Source organism: Salvelinus fontinalis, chromosome 4 (genome assembly GCF_029448725.1).
Source record: "Salvelinus fontinalis isolate EN_2023a chromosome 4, ASM2944872v1, whole genome shotgun sequence".
Taxonomy (NCBI): domain Eukaryota; kingdom Metazoa; phylum Chordata; class Actinopteri; order Salmoniformes; family Salmonidae; genus Salvelinus; species Salvelinus fontinalis.
This window is the reverse complement of record NC_074668.1, coordinates 73,497,769-73,513,661: the sequence shown is the minus strand read 5'-3', so window position 1 is coordinate 73,513,661 and position 15,893 is coordinate 73,497,769. Positions and strand designations below refer to the sequence as shown.

Genomic DNA, 15,893 nt, shown 5'->3' with positions numbered 1-15,893 from the left:
CTGATTCTACTCCTGTATAAGGCTCTATGGGACTGGTAGCTTTTGTCACGATCGTCTTCGTGAGAGAGAGTGGACCAAGGCGCAGCGTGTGCAAAATACATCTCTTTTATTTTAGAGAAGGGAAAAAACATGCAACGAACACTATTACAAAAACAAAAACAAAACAACAAACGATCGTGAAGCTAAATACGTAAGTGCAACCACAAGCTACAAACGTACAACATAGACAACACCCCACAAAAGCCTACTGCCTATGGCTTCCTTAAATATGGCTCCCAATCAGAGACAATGAATGACAGCTGTCTCTGATTGAGAACCAATCTAGGCAGCCATAGACATAACTAGACAACATTACTCTACTCTGCCCCATACCCATACAACACCCCTAGACACTACAAAACACATACATTCCCCATGTCACACCCTGACCTAACTAAAAAACATAAAGAAAACAAAGAATACTAAGGCCAGGGCGTGACAGCTTTACCTCCATTGTGCTGCTTAAATAACTCTTTGGTGCTGTTTTCATTCATCTTTACAAAACTGTCTGGACAAGGGTTAGACAGGAATGTATTACATACACATCAATTCCCCTATAGTTCCATCTTTAGATCTATAGATCAAATACATATACTGTACATGCATGCACACACATGCACATGCACACACACACACACTCATACAAACACACATTTCCACATGGTTAATACCGTGCCTGTCAATCACTGAAATGGATTGAGAAATTATTAAATTGACTGCACAATAAAAGAGGTGCATACTGATCAATTGTGCAAATCTATAATAGAATTAGTTATCAACCAGCCTCACCATGCAGCCCTTAATGGTATTGACATACTGTATATCCCAAGATAAATAGGTAGAACAACAATCCTACCTGGCCAAAGCGATAAACAGAACAGTATAGAATACAACTGAGAAAAACAATACGAATTAATGCAGTAGCAGAAAACATGCACTTCATACTAAACAACGTGCACAGTCAACACCACTAATTAGCTCGTTCTCAGGGCCAGTTGTATGGAAAGCCAGTTGGGCGTCACTCTTGACGTGCATGTTAATGCCAGCCCAGGGGTCTCGGCGCAAAGAGAGCATTGGGGGTTTAGTGTTGGCGGTGCGGTTAATAAGCGGAGCGCTTTGAACCGTGGAGAGTCGGGATCGCGCTCGCTCATTGCGTTGATGGTGAATTGAGCGACTGGCTGCGCGACGCCGGTCATTCACGCATCGAAAGAGCGCATGCACTTTTTCAGCACCAATTGAGTGTGGACAGTGCACGGCGCCTCATAGCCTCCTGTGAGTGGTCGGACATTCAACCTGTGGCTAAATTGTACGATAGGCTACTTTTGATGGTAAAACCCCACAATTGAATACTACACACTCGAAAAGGGATGCCGACGTTTGGAAAGAAATAAAGGAATATTATGTTTTTTTGACCTAGTATACTTACCTGTTCATCCTCCGCTACCCTAGTTGGTTTTTCAGACAGCCAGAGTGGTGCTGAGCTGCTGGGTGTTGGTGACTCCGCTTCGGGTGGAGTGGTGCGCTGCTACTGGGGCTTTAGTTGACTCTCTGCCGGGAGGATTAGTGGTTTTCTGCGGGGGCTAGTCGACTCTCTGGTGGGCGGGGTGGTGTGGTGGTGCCATAGGAGCCCCTCCATTCAGAAGGATGCTGGTGGGAAATGCCTGGCGACAGAGAGGACGAGATTTGTCAAAAAGCACTAGAACTACTGTCTGATCTGTGCTCTAAAGGGGAAGTACAGAATGAGAACTGTCTGGATTTCATTTACCATTTCCGGGACCTCGCCAGACCACGCTACACAGACTCAGGTATTAATGCACCAGTCAATCCTATCCAATTAATCAGCCCTGAGAGCAGTGTATGTGAATGCAATGCGTGTGCCCTTTTCGGTTTGCATTATACAGATGTAACTTGCTCTGAAACACTTTAATCTGAATAGATTGTTTTCACACATTAGGTTTGGAGAGATAGGGTTCCATTTCTGCACAGAACTTGTTGCATGGAGATTAGGAGTAGGGAAATTATTTTATATAGGGTTTTGCAGGAACAAATGATTGATAAAAATAAAAGTCAGTAGGTTATATTCAACCTTGCCAATACATGTGGTGTGGGATATGCAGTGCTCACTATGGATTTGTTATATGTGCATTTATTTCTGGTGCACCTGAAGTGGATGGGGTGTTGAGAGTGGGGGATGGGGAGTGGCGCGAGTTTGCGTAATCCTTGGTCGCATTCATTGTAGCTTGAGCTCGCGTGATACCCAATGCGATCTAATTGTTTTGCATTGGCACATGGGATGCAACACTCGGCCACACTAAAGTTCTCAGCGGATTCGTTTTGTAATCCCTGACCCATTTACCAAGGGTGAGTGGTGAGTGCATGCATATACGTGCTATCCTCAGCAAGAGAGGGAGGCAGTGCTTATAGTGGAACGGGAATTTGGGGAAGCTGCGTCTGGTAACGAGGGAGAAGTGCATTCTTAGTAATACAGTATCACACTAACCCACGCGAGCTGTTTGTGTGTGTTCGTGCGTGCGTGCGTGGACGTGTTTTTCACTCTACCCACTGATCTATGGCTGCCTGTTGCAGACCCTGGTGATTACTAGAAGGTTCACTTGAGGTTTCTGGAAGGCATAAAATGTTACATATTGTGAACCCAATGGCCTGAGTTTGATCTAATAACCCAACCTTCTGCATTTCTCACATGCCCCTGATTGATGAATGGTTCAAGATTTGGCCCGTAACCCCACCCCCATCCTTTCAGTCAAAACCTCTCTTCACTCTCCCATCTCCTTGCTCCCCTCTCCCTTCTTCTTTCTCCTCTCCCCTCCCCTCCCCTTCCCCCTATACCCCTTCTCCTCTCCCTTCTACTTTCTGCGTACTATCAGTCCCTGCTCCTCTCCCCTATGCACCATTTCTTCTCCCTTCAGCACTATTCTCTGTGCACTCTCCCTTCTCTCTCCATTCTCCCCTCTGCATTCTCCTCTAGCTCAATTCTCCCCTCTGCATTGACAGCCAGGTGGAGTGTATGGTGGGGTTATTGAACTGCGATCAGAGGCAGATTCCCTTGAGTCCACAGTCCCTGGTTTTATTAACATATCCAGCTGAGCCATGTCATCCTGTCCTGGATGACTGGCACCTCAAAAAAAACAGAGAGAAATACGGATGAAAGAGAGAAGAGAAAAAGATATAGGAAGATTGACAAGTCTTTTTGCGTTGGTCTCTGGCATTCAAAGATAATATGTGTCCCAAACGGAGAGGAGTGTGTGTGTGTCTGTTTCTGTGTGGTGGGTTAAAAACCAACCACGGCTAACACATTTGCAGTGTTTGTACAGGCCAAGCAACTCCCTCCAACCAGATCAGGTCAGAATGAATGTCTGCACCATACTCAATGTTAATGCCACTGTGAAGCTTACTATTTTAAATCATCTGAATGAAACATATATATTACAATAGATCTCTCAACTTTACCAAAATAACTTCACAGACATCTGCCTGCTGTCTATACATGCATGTAGTGCTGAGCATGTTGCTAAGCACTTAGACCCATTATGCACATGGATGTGATTCTGGGCTATATGTATAACATATGCCACGTTGAGTCCTCAGTAATAGCAGCCCCGGGGGAAATTAAGCTTTTCTATCTGAAGCCAGATCATGGCCACACAGCGAGTGGCTAGGGAAAGAGAGTTTTCCAGCAACATGTCCCCCTGCTGTGCTCACCTTGTAGACTTGATAGACTGAGAGCCGGACTCCCAGCTACTCAACACTGTTTAGGTGTCACTGCCACGGTATTATCAAACTCTACTTATACAGTTGAAGTCGGAAGTTTACATACACTTAGGTTAGAGTTATTAAAACTCGTTTTTCTACCACTCCACAAATTTCTTGTTAACAAACTATAGTTTTGACCAGTCGGTTAGGACATCTACTTTGTGCATGACACAAGTCATTTTTCCAACAATTGATTACAGACAGATTATTTCACTTATAATTCACTGTATCACAATTCCAGTGAGTCAGAAGTTTACATACGCTAAGTTGACTGTACCTTTAAATAGCTTGGAAAATTCCAGAAAATTATGTCATGGCTTTAGAAGGCTGATAGGCTAATTTACATCATTTGAGTCAAATGGGGCTGTACCTGTGGATGTTTTTCAAGGCCTACCTTCAAACTCAGTGCCTCTTTGCTTGACATCATGGGAAAATCAAAATAAATCAGGCAAGACCTACAAGAAAAATTGTAGACCTCCACACGTCTGGTTCATCCTTGGGAGCAATTTCCAACCGCCTGAAGTTACCACGTTCATCTGTACAAACAATAGTACGCAAGTATAAACACCATGGGACCACGCAGCCGTCATACCACTAAGGAAGGAGACGCGTTCTGTCTCCTAGAGATGAACGTACTTTGGTGCAAAAAGTGCAAATCAATCCCAGAGCAACAGCAAAGGACCTTGTGAAGATGCTGAAGGAAACAGGTACAAAAGTATCTATATACACAATAAAACGAGTCCTATATTGACATAACCTGAAAGGCCACTTAGCAAGGAAGAAGCCACTGCTCCAAAACCGCCATAAAAAAGCCAGACTACGGTTTGCAACTGCACATGGAGACAAATAACGTACTTTTTGGAGAAATGTCCTCTGGTCTGATGAAACAGAAATAGAACTGTTTGGCCATAATGACCGTCGTTATGGTTGGAGGAAAAAGGGGGATGCTTGCATCATGAAGCACAGGGGTGGCAGCATCATGTTGTGGGGGTGCTTTGCTGCAGGAGGGACTGGTGCACTTCATAAAATAGATGGCATCAGGAGGAAGGGAAAATGATGTGTATATATTGAAGCAACATCTCAAGACATCAGTCAGGAAGTTAAAGCTTGGTCGCAAGTGGGTCTTCCAAATGAACAATGACCCCAAGCATACTTCCAAAGATGTGGCAAAATGGCTTAAGGACAACAAAGTCAAGGTAGTGGAGAGGCCATCACAAAGCCCTGACCTCAATCCCATAGAAAATCTGTGGGCAGAACTGAAAAAGTGTGTGCGTGCAAGGAGGCCTACAAACCTGACTCAGTTACACCAGCTCTGTCAGGAGGAATGGGTTTAAACTTATTGTGGGAAGCTTGTGGAAGGCTACCTGAAATGTTTGACCCAAGTAAAAAAATTTAAAGGCAATTCTACCAAGAACTAATTGAGTGTATAAAAACTTCTGACCCACTGGGAATGTGATGAAAGAAATAAAAATTTTAATAAATAATTCTGTCTACTATTATTCTGATATTTCACATTCTTAAAATAAAGTGGTGATCCTAACTGACATAAGACAGTGCATTTTTACTAGGATTAAATGTCAGGAATTGTGAAAGACAATGAGTTTAAATGTATTTGGCTAAGGTGTATGTAAACTTCCGACTTCAACTGTAGATAATGCCTGTGATAGATAATGCCTGTGAGGTTTCGGTTGGTAGCAGCTCACTCATATTCACATACAGTAGCTAATATACACTGAGTGTACAAAACATTAAGAACACCTTCCTAATTTTGAGTAAAAAAACATGTTGTCTTGCCCATTCACGCTCTGCATGGCGCACATACACAATCCATGTCTCAATTGTCTCAAAACATTAAAATATTTTTAAAACCGGTCTCCTCCCCTTCATCTACACGTATTGAAGTGGATTTAACAAGTGACATCAATAAGGATCATAGCTTTCACCTGGATTCACTCGGTCAGTCGAACTATGTCATGGATAGAGCAGGTGTTCCTAATGTTTTGTAAACAGTGCATATTGACTGCTATTGCTGCTGGTGACCTATTGAGGAGAGGTGTAGGTCATGTAGATTATTACATATCAGTTTGCTATAGGGGTACACTAATTCAACACCGAACAATCTGTAAGGCACCTTAGAGCAACACAAGGGAATACTACTGTAGGTCCAAGGAAATGCTTAAATCGGCAATATCCCCCTCTCTCTTTCTGTTGGATGTTTTTGTTAGCTATCGGGGTTATTTGAGTCTTTTCAAATATACTATGAATCTCTACCTCCTCAGGCAGTACCAGGGCAATGTGCCAAGCAAACCACCACTAGGCCTCTGGATCAATGTGCTCTCAGGCTACAGGGCTGCCCATGTCAGTCTATCACCCTCATCTCTGAGCTCAATAGCCACAGTTCGATCAGATGCCACAGTGTGTTCTAAACACAGCTCACCCTTGGTGTACCATGTCTTTGGCTGGTTGTGACATGGCCTGTGGTTTCACTGATTTACTTATTTCATCAGGAATAGTGACTGATGCTATAAGTAGCTTTGTGATTCAGAGAATGCGATTTATGTGTTCAAAGCCTCCTTCATTCATGTTCAATAGTCCACTGCAGGTCTGTGACGGTCACATGTGCTGTGTGTACAGAGGACATCAGGTGGACATATGGACAATGCTCTCTATCACTCAAGTATCTCTGCACATTATACATATTGTATTGGAACTGTATGTAGCTTACTTACGTCTTGGGTGTTCTACCTTATGTTATTTTCAATACTACGTTGATATTGATTACTGCATTGTTAGGTTTAGAGCTTGCAGCTAAAGAGGAGCTTCAGCACAATGTTCACCCTGCTTAGTGGCATTTCAATGGCATTACTGTCATGAAGCACTCAATCAACTGATTAAAATAATGCAGGTAACATACAGTATATGAACACGGAGGTACATATTCACACAGTTGGTTCTCCATATTGCAGTATTTTGCGATCCTGGATCATGTTTATAACAGCTTGGAGGAGCTTGAAAGGAGGGATCAGCCCAAGAAGATTCACGAATGTTTCTGAAGTTTTTTGAACTTCATAATAGCCTAGAAACACAAATTGAGATATTATGTGTGTGGTATGTTGGTATGACATCATCAAAGCAAGACAACAAGTCAGAGTGGCCTTGTCCCATTTACCACCATGTACAGTGTCGACTGTACACACGTTTTGATGAAGTGTTTGCATGTGCTCTGAGAAATGCAAGAGCGGTCAAGGCTCTGAAGATAATATTTTGGGACAGACTTCATCATTCACCTTCTTCACACTATCACAACGTAGGCCAACTCACTGCAATATTTGAAGTGACTCAATTAAGGGTGCATTTGTTTTTCACTGCTGTGGACTATAATCGATTATTTTAATCAACTGTTTGATTACAGATTGACGTGAGAGCTATCGGAACAGTATAATTATTGACTTTGATGTGTTAAAGGTGTTCTATCCCTGACATATCAGAGGGGGCAGCATGGGTGAGGTTAAGGAGGAAGAGGGGGAGGGTAATAGAAAGTTAGTGAAGGAGGGAGCATGTGGAGGAGGAGACAGCAATAAGAGGAGCAAGAAGAGGGGTAGGTGGTGTGCAATACTAGGCTCATTAAGGAAGCCCCAGACTCCCAGCTTGCTTTGCCGCCAACATTCTGAAGGAAAATGTAATGGAAGGGGCCATGTCAAAAACAACCCCTTTGCTTTTTACTGCAATAAAAGGTGGTCAGCCTGGCCTTTTACCCTGCATGTGATTTCCTTTGGTCCGCCCAGCAGATTCCACATCCATTAGTGCTGAGCAATTACTGCTTTTTGAGGTCGGTTTGGTTTCTGTTCTATTATTTTGTTGGAATGCTGTAACAACACAGAATAAAACAATTAATAAAAGTCCCATGATGGTAGTGACTGCACATTACTGCTTGTCACTTATTAACCATCATTTAAGCACATTACTTTAATAAAATAATTCAGTTGTGTATATTACGTTTGTTTTATTTGATGACTTTATTATTTCATTCCAAGTCATCCTCTCATCTCTGTAGAGCTGCTGCCTATGCTGTCTGACAAAATCACTATTTTAGTCGTTCTTCAAAATAAATAAGGCATACTTTTATGACTGCTGAATACAAACTATCAATCACTTTGATCATGTATTTTCAGGTAGAGATACCTGGCTAAGCAACAGCTGCGCTTTATATCACCTCAGATCGCACATTCTTCTCTCTTCCGTAGCAGGAGTAAAAGAAACACAGATTGGCTAAGTAGATTCACAATGGATTATGGTCAGTGTAGTTAATTACTACTATTCAAACTGAGCAAAAATATAAATGCAAATGTAAAGTCTTGGTCTCATTTTTCACAAGCTGCATAAAAAGCTTATTTCTTTCAAATTGTGTGCACAAATTTGTTTACATCACTGTAAGTGAGAATTTCTCCTTTGCCAAGATAATCCATCCACCTGACAGGTGTGGCATTTCAAGAAGCTTATTAAACAGCAGGATCATTACACAGGTGCACCTTGTGCTGGGGACAATAAAAGGCCACTCTAAAATGTGCAGTTTTGTCACACAACACAATGTCACAGATGTCTCAGTTTAGAGGGAGCGTGAAATTGGCATGCTGACTGCAGGAATGTCCAACAGAGAACAGATCATTTAATGTTAATTTCTCTACCATATGACGCCTCCAACATTGTTTTAGAGAATTTGCCTGTACGTCCAACCGGCCTCACCATTTTTTTTATTTTTTATTATTCTGATTAGCTGGGCCTAGCTCCCCAGTGGTTGGCCTAGCTCCATGGCTGCGCCCCTGCCCGGTCATGTGAAATCTATAGATTGGGTGATAATGCATTTATTTCTATTGACTGATGTCTGTCTATGAACTGTAACTCAGTAAAATCTTTGGAATTGTTGGATGTTGTCTTTATATTGTTGTACAGTATAGAATATTGGCCTGTTGGAAACTACAACTCCATACTACATCGCACAGTTCAGGCTGGATCTGATATATCTTTAGAGAAATTGTGCAATTTGCGCATTGAGCTCACAGACAAAAAAACGAACTAAATGGAATTAAAATAATTTAACCGATGTTGTTTAAAAAATGAAAAATAACCAACATTTTTATTAATCGCTCAGCACTAAAATCCATGAAACAGACCTAGCATCAGTAGCCACAGCTCTCGACCTGAATGGTAATTAAATGTCAAGAGATTTGCCATGTTTGTAATTTTGTCTTTCCACGGCTGTGCATCATTTTTACTGTTACTGATGATTGCCAAACAGCTGTCTTCACTATTTTCACTTTCACCCCTGTGGAGGTACAGTTTGTATAAGGTCTACGATAAGATTTCATTAAGATGTGGTCACTGAGATCCAGAGAAACATAGTATCTCACAAACCCAGACCTTGTTTAAGACAAGATAACATCCTGAGTGTTCTCTTGCATAGCCCTATCTGTGCTTAGTCATTTAGCATACATATATAATTAAACAAATAACTAAAAAAGCTTTCTCTCAGTGGATTAATTACACAAATCATAATTTCATAATTTCCTACGCCTCAGTTGATGTAAACCCACAGGGTTTCATTAACAACGGACAAACAGGGCTGGAGAATGGAACAGCATATGGCAAAATATGATGAACTACACGGTACAATACTGTATGGTGCAAAACAATTTACAGTTGAGTGGGTCTGTTTTATAAATGCCTACAGACAATCTGGCCATTTAACTCCTATAAAGATAGTTAGGGAAAATGCCCGGCCTCTGTAGGTTTGCCATTATGTGCAGTAGTAATGAGTGGGGGAGTGCTGATTTTCTCTGCAGTTCGGAAGGTGTACGTTAGTTAGGTGTCATGCATTGTGTTACATTGTGTGACCCTAATCTCTGAGAGTTTGCTAAGTCCTCCAAGTTCAAGGGGTGACAGCTGTGCCAAAATGATGAATTCTCAATGACACTGATTAATCTCTTTGAAGATCTCTCTTTGGCGGAACTTCATCTTCTTCATAAGAATTCCCAGAGAGGGATATCTCATCATCACTTCACTTCCTGGGATTGCTTTGGAGGCAAACGCCAAGATGAATCAGAAGGCTCTTCGTGATTGTCTTTCTGCCCCCCCCCCCCCCCCTTCCGCAGTGACTGGGGGACCCTGTGCCAGTGAGAATGAGCACACTTAATTATTCATCACAACACTTTGAAATCTTAATCTTTCATTTGTGATAATTGAGGCTGCATTGATATGGCCAAAAAGTGCCTGCAACCGATGTTGCATGGAAACATGGGAACACAGTAAACCCTAAACAGTCTCTCTAGCTCTCATCAATAGCATCATCAACATACAACTACACAACATGTTGCAAGTCATGCTGTAAAAGCTGTCACATGAAAATATAATTACAGGATTACTTGCAGCATTTTCACAACGCTTCTCACACTTGTAGTATCTTAGTTTAAACCGTGTAGAGGATGAGGACCAGCCTAGATATAGGGAGATTCTCCATTGGGCATAAATCCATCCTCTCCTCGACTCCTCCGTCCTCCTCCCCTCCTGACCCGGAAGATCGTTACCATATGTAGGAGAATGTCATTTTGTTAATAGGTGAACAGAGGAGTTTGCAGTTCTCCTCGATAGCCTCTCCCGGCTGAGAATTCTTACGTATATCCTGCCAGAGTCCTACCAGGAAGAGTTTTGTAATCCGCCACACATCCTTTGAATCAACAGTTTTTTTCTCCGAGGAGAAAAGCACGCACACGTTTTAAAACGCCCACCTCTAGTCTATAAAATGTCTGGTACAACTAGCAAAATGTGTTTGAGCCACTTTATACACAGTTTGCCTGATGACGAGCTTGTGGAGGGGAGTCTCATTTCATCAAGCACATTTGTTTCCACGTTTCCTCTCCTCGATTACATTGACATTGTTCCATGTTTGTGGAAAATAATTTAGCAAACAATGAGTTCTGTGAGGAGAAATGAACGGCGTCATCACACGTCATCACATCAATTTAAACTCTTACAGAGGATCCATCACATACTTTAATCGCTCAAAATGGCTGTTAAATATCACCTGCACCCCAGGTATATGTAAATATTGAAGATTTAAGCCTGAAGAGTGGCTTGGAACTTGTTCAAGGTGGGTCAATTGATTCCCATAGAATGTTTCTCCACAACACATTGTCTTGCTCTTTTCCTATCAGTCAAGGACAGTGGATTACAGCAGCACTACAATCAGGACCCTGGGACTCCAGAGGAGATAATTAAACAACTTCGGATAATTCCTAATTAAGTTTGTCACGCTCTCTCTTTTAGAGAATATTAAGGGAGAATGAGAAAAGTTCCCGCAAAGCACACTTGTAATTAACCAAGCCATTTAAAAAAAATAATTGTGCACTGTGATTTAATCAGTCTTAGGCCGTTCCTTGTGGTGTGTCTTTAATGGCACACAGCTAGAGAAGCCCAAAGGCAAACTCTGACATACACTACATGACCAAAAGTATGAAGACACCTGCTCGTTTGAACATCTCATTCCAAAATCATGGGCATTAATATGGAGTTGGTCCCCACTTCGCTGCTATAATAGCCTCCACTCTTCTGGGAAGATGTTTGAACATTGCTGCGGGGACTTGCTTTCATTCTGCCACAAGAGTATGAGTGAGGTCAGGCACTGATGTTGGGCAATTAGGCCTGGCTCGCAGCCGGCATTCCAATTCATCCCAAAGGTGTTTGATGGGATTGAGGTCAGGGATCTGTGCAGGCCAGTCAATTTCTTCCACACCTATCTCCACAAACATTTCTGTATGGATCTCGCTTTGTGCACGGGGGCATTGTCATGCTGAAACAGGAAAGGGCCTTCCCCAAACTGTTGTCACAAAGTCGAAAACACAGAATCGTCTAGAATGTCATTATGTGCTGTAGCGTTAAGATTTCCCTTCATTGGAACTATGGGACCTAGCCCGAACCATGAAAAAGAAAACCAGACCATTATTCCTCCTCCATCAAACTATTAATTGGAGCAGGTAGCGTTCTCCTGGCATCTGCCAAACCCAGATTTGTCCGTCGAACTGCCAGATGGGGAAGCGTGATTCATCACTCCAGAGAACGTTTTTCCAATGGCGGCGAGTTAAACATTTTGTTAAATGATGATGTGATGATTAATTCTCTCCCAAGCCTCTGTCTTGTACATGTGTCATTGATCTTTGTTTGTCTCACTGTACCTCTCAGATCCTTGTATAAGTAAAATTACCCTACTAACTCTCTCCCTTTCTTTCCTCCCTCTCTTCCTCTTTCCCCCCCTCCCTGCATTCTGTAGATGTGTCGGTGAGCCTGCTGTCCCTGGTGGTGACAGCCTGTGGCCTGGCCCTGTTCGGGGTCTCAATCTTCGTCTCCTGGAAGCTCTGCTGGATCCCATGGAGGGAGCGTGGCCTCTCCCCCAGCATCAAGGAGCCCACCCATGGGCACCACGATTCCCCCATGGCACCTTTGCAACCCTACGTCCCAGCCAGGGAGCCAGTCTATACGGCCGTCGACCCCCCCGTCCCTGCCCTCGATCGCCGTGAGTCCCATCGCTGCTCCATTGTCCCTGTGGCATCTGGGACCGTGACGGGGCCGGTGACCCCCGTATCACCGCCCCCCATAGCGGCAATCATCCCCATCCCAGAGGCAGCCATGAAGATTAGCCACACGTCTCCAGACATCCCCCTGGAGTCCCAGAGTAAAGGCCGCGAGAACGGGGTCCACACCAACCCTCGTACGCAGAGGCAGACCACTGAGCCCTCACCCTCCGTCCGGTCAATGTCTATACACACAGAGATTGGGTGAGTACTATATCACAATCCTCTACTATGATGAAGTCACTATTGTGCTATGTACTGTGCTTGTATACTGTAGTACCAACTTTACCAGGGTCCCTGCTACTAAGACTGCTACTTTGCTTTCATAATACATAGTATTTAATTAATTCACCACAATGGTTATCAAAGTAGGAATAAAGATTTCAGTACTGTACATTGCCAGTACATGAGTACCACAGTCCACCAGGATTGGAGTTAATTCCACAAATGTAATTCTAATTCAATTCTTTCTCCCTTTAAATTCCATTTAATTTGATTTGAATTCCATGTCAGTCTTTGAATTCAGAGATAATTACATTCCTCTAAATTCCAATGTTAGGTTTAAATTCCAAGAATTCCACAAATTAAAATTACATTCTCTCGGGCTTTCAGGCTGATCATGTCAGAAATATAGGAATGCAGGTAGAAATTATTGCAAATAAAACCTACAGTAAATGTGTTTATTTGTGATCATTCCTTTAACTGCGTATTGTAATAATATTGAATTCCAATTACATTCCAGAGGTTATATGTTTTTACAATTCCAATTCCATTCCAATTAAAGAAAGTCCAAAAAATATAATTCCAATTCCGTAACTTAAAGATTTTTAACATTTCAATGTAATTCAATGTCAATTATCCACCATGAGTGAACTTGTAAATTGAATTGGAATTTCTAATTATATTGGAATTTACCCCAACCCTACTGTACAAGTATTTATACTGTCCTTCTGAAGTACAGGCATCATAATTGGTTTGCGACTTTGGTTTGCACAATATTTTGCATGAGTGAAATACACCCCGACAGCCCATTCATTAATTTGAAATAATTTTCTCCAGATTCTTAATTTCACCTTCAAAACATTGTAAACTCTTCCACACATAGGTAGAAACCATGACTCACTTCGTTGTTAAAGCCCTGTGTGACACAAAAGAGGCAGTTGGGAAGTTCTAGCATTAACCAGGTTTAGAACATTGAACAGAAGCTCAGACATAGCAACCCAGCAGCTGTAAGGCAGCTATCCCATTGAGTCTTGTGGAGTCACGTCCTCTACAGCAAACAATGTTCTATGAGCAATTCTAACCACAGACACTCTTTATATCAATGAGTTTCACTTTAGTTTTAAGTAATTTGTTTGTGTTTGAAGGAAAGTCTATCCGCTGCTCAGCCAAAAACCGAGTACAGTGAATTGTTATTTTTGTCGATTGTTGCTTGAGCCGTAATGGTCATATTTGCAGAAAGCCTTTGTCTATTATATTCAGGTACTCTGTTGTTGTATCAAATACACATTTGCGGTCTCTCTGTGTGTCTCCTCTCACCTATGCTGACAATGGTAATGTGTCTCTTTCTGTCTGTCCTCTACACAGGTCTGACTCTATCCGTAGATTATCCGTAAACAGGTCCAACCCGGACTTTAACGTGGCCCAGTTCCAGAGACAGGACTCTCTGACTGGGATGGGCCTGGGTCTGGGCCGTCTCAAACCAGAGCTTTACAAGCAGCGCTCCCTGGAAGGGGATGAGGGGGGCCGGCGGGGCGGAGGCTGTGGACGCCTACACTTCATTCTCAAGTTCGACTGTGACCTGGAGCAACTAATCGTCAAGATCCACAAGGCGCAGGATCTCCCCGCCAAGGACTTATTGGGGACCTCGGACCCATACGTCAAGATCTACCTACTACCGGACCGGCAGACCAAGCACCAGACCAAGGTTCACCGCAAGACGCTCAACCCCGTGTTCGATGAGGTATTCCTGTTCCCCGTGGAGTACGCTGAGCTGCCGATGCGCAAGCTGCACTTCAGTGTCTACGACTTTGATCGCTTCTCGCGCCACGATATCATCGGCCAGGTGGTGGTGGACAACTTCCTGGATCTGGTGGACTTCCCTGCAGAGACAAAGCTTTGCCGGGACATCCAGTACGTCTCCACGGTGAGTCAACACGTTCTGTTTGATCACTAAATTATAACTATAGCAGAATATTAATTTCAGATTAGCCATTTTTACGGCACTTTCCTCTGGTTGAATGCCTCATATACATTTTTTAAGATGAGCCACAGTAAGCTATCAGTGAGTCGCTTCATCTGCAATAGAGAAAATGGGCTCTATTTTCGGCAGCGTTAAGGCGGCGCTTGTGTCAAACGTGTGTTAGTTTGCAATTTCGTCATGTAAAAACTGGCGAACTGGCATTTTCCAGCCCTAATGCCGGGTTCGGCAATTTACCTGCCTTATATCAGCTTGCTTGTGCTCCGATGGGAGGGGTGGAAATATTTGTGTCCTTAAAAACATGATCCAAAGGGCTAATTTGAGGCAGCACTGTTAGGTATATGTAAGACCAATCAAATGCTGGTTTTAGCAGTTGGTTATGGCATGTATTTTGACAGCATAAACGCAGCCTATCCAGCTGTGACACACACTGCCCATTTGCGCATGGCACAAGTTTAGCCTAATGTGCTTTTGGCACCTGCATATACTTCAAATTTAGAAACAGAAAAATAACAATTATACGTTTTTCTCATTTTATTTTGTTAGAAACCAAGCATAGCCTCACCTCCTCTCAATCAAGGCTTTTTGTAGTCCTGCCTAATGCCATTGCGAAGTAGTCAAAACTCGATAAAGGGTTTGGCTCCTGGGACCGCTTGGTTATAAATCTTAATTACCAAAACTTTATTAAAGTATAAAGTTTGAGAGGAGTAAAACTGTGAACTGACATTCCCTTTTCATCTATGCATTATAGGCAAGCCCACTTTATTTTAGCTATGCAAGTCCCGTGTGGACGTGTTAAAAAAGAAATGTATGATATAGGCTATGTGTCAATGCCCATCATGAATAGAGAGATGAGAACCTTGGTGAATACCGGTGAACCTTGTATTTAGAAGTTATCTATACCTGAAAATTGCTTGTTTTCCATTTTATATGTTCAGAACCCAAGCCCTCCCTTAGGCCTACTATAATGAAGGCTGGTTCAACTGCAATGTGTGTCTTTTTTATCCTGGAGATTTTATGATAGAATTATAAAATACATTTTATATTTATTTATTGTTGTTGTTTAAAAAAATGGATTGCTGTTTTCATTTTATTACAACCGATCTTATTGGAATGATTCACCTGTCTGGTTTAATGGTTACAATGTCTGTGGCACACCTGCAATGCAACTTCTGCAGATGTGTGAATGGGACCTGATCTGTAAGATGGATCCGATTATGTTCATAAAGCATAGGCCGATTTGGGAGCAGTATGACGGTGAA

The 15,893-nt window shown here is 42.5% G+C and overlaps 1 protein-coding gene across 1 annotated transcript in view; it reads left to right on the top strand.

Moving 5' to 3' along the window:
* Positions 1–1,109: 1,109 nt before the first annotated feature.
* The window catches only part of LOC129854357 (synaptotagmin-9-like), a 47,322-nt gene continuing 32,538 nt past the window's right edge, over positions 1,110–15,893 (top strand). Inside the window, exons 1-3 of the mRNA XM_055921306.1 lie at positions 1,110–1,844; positions 12,131–12,635; positions 14,019–14,577. Coding sequence (XP_055777281.1) covers positions 1,697–1,844; positions 12,131–12,635; positions 14,019–14,577 — 1,212 coding nt within the window. The 5' untranslated portion in view covers positions 1,110–1,696. The remainder of the gene's footprint in view (positions 1,845–12,130; positions 12,636–14,018; positions 14,578–15,893) is intronic.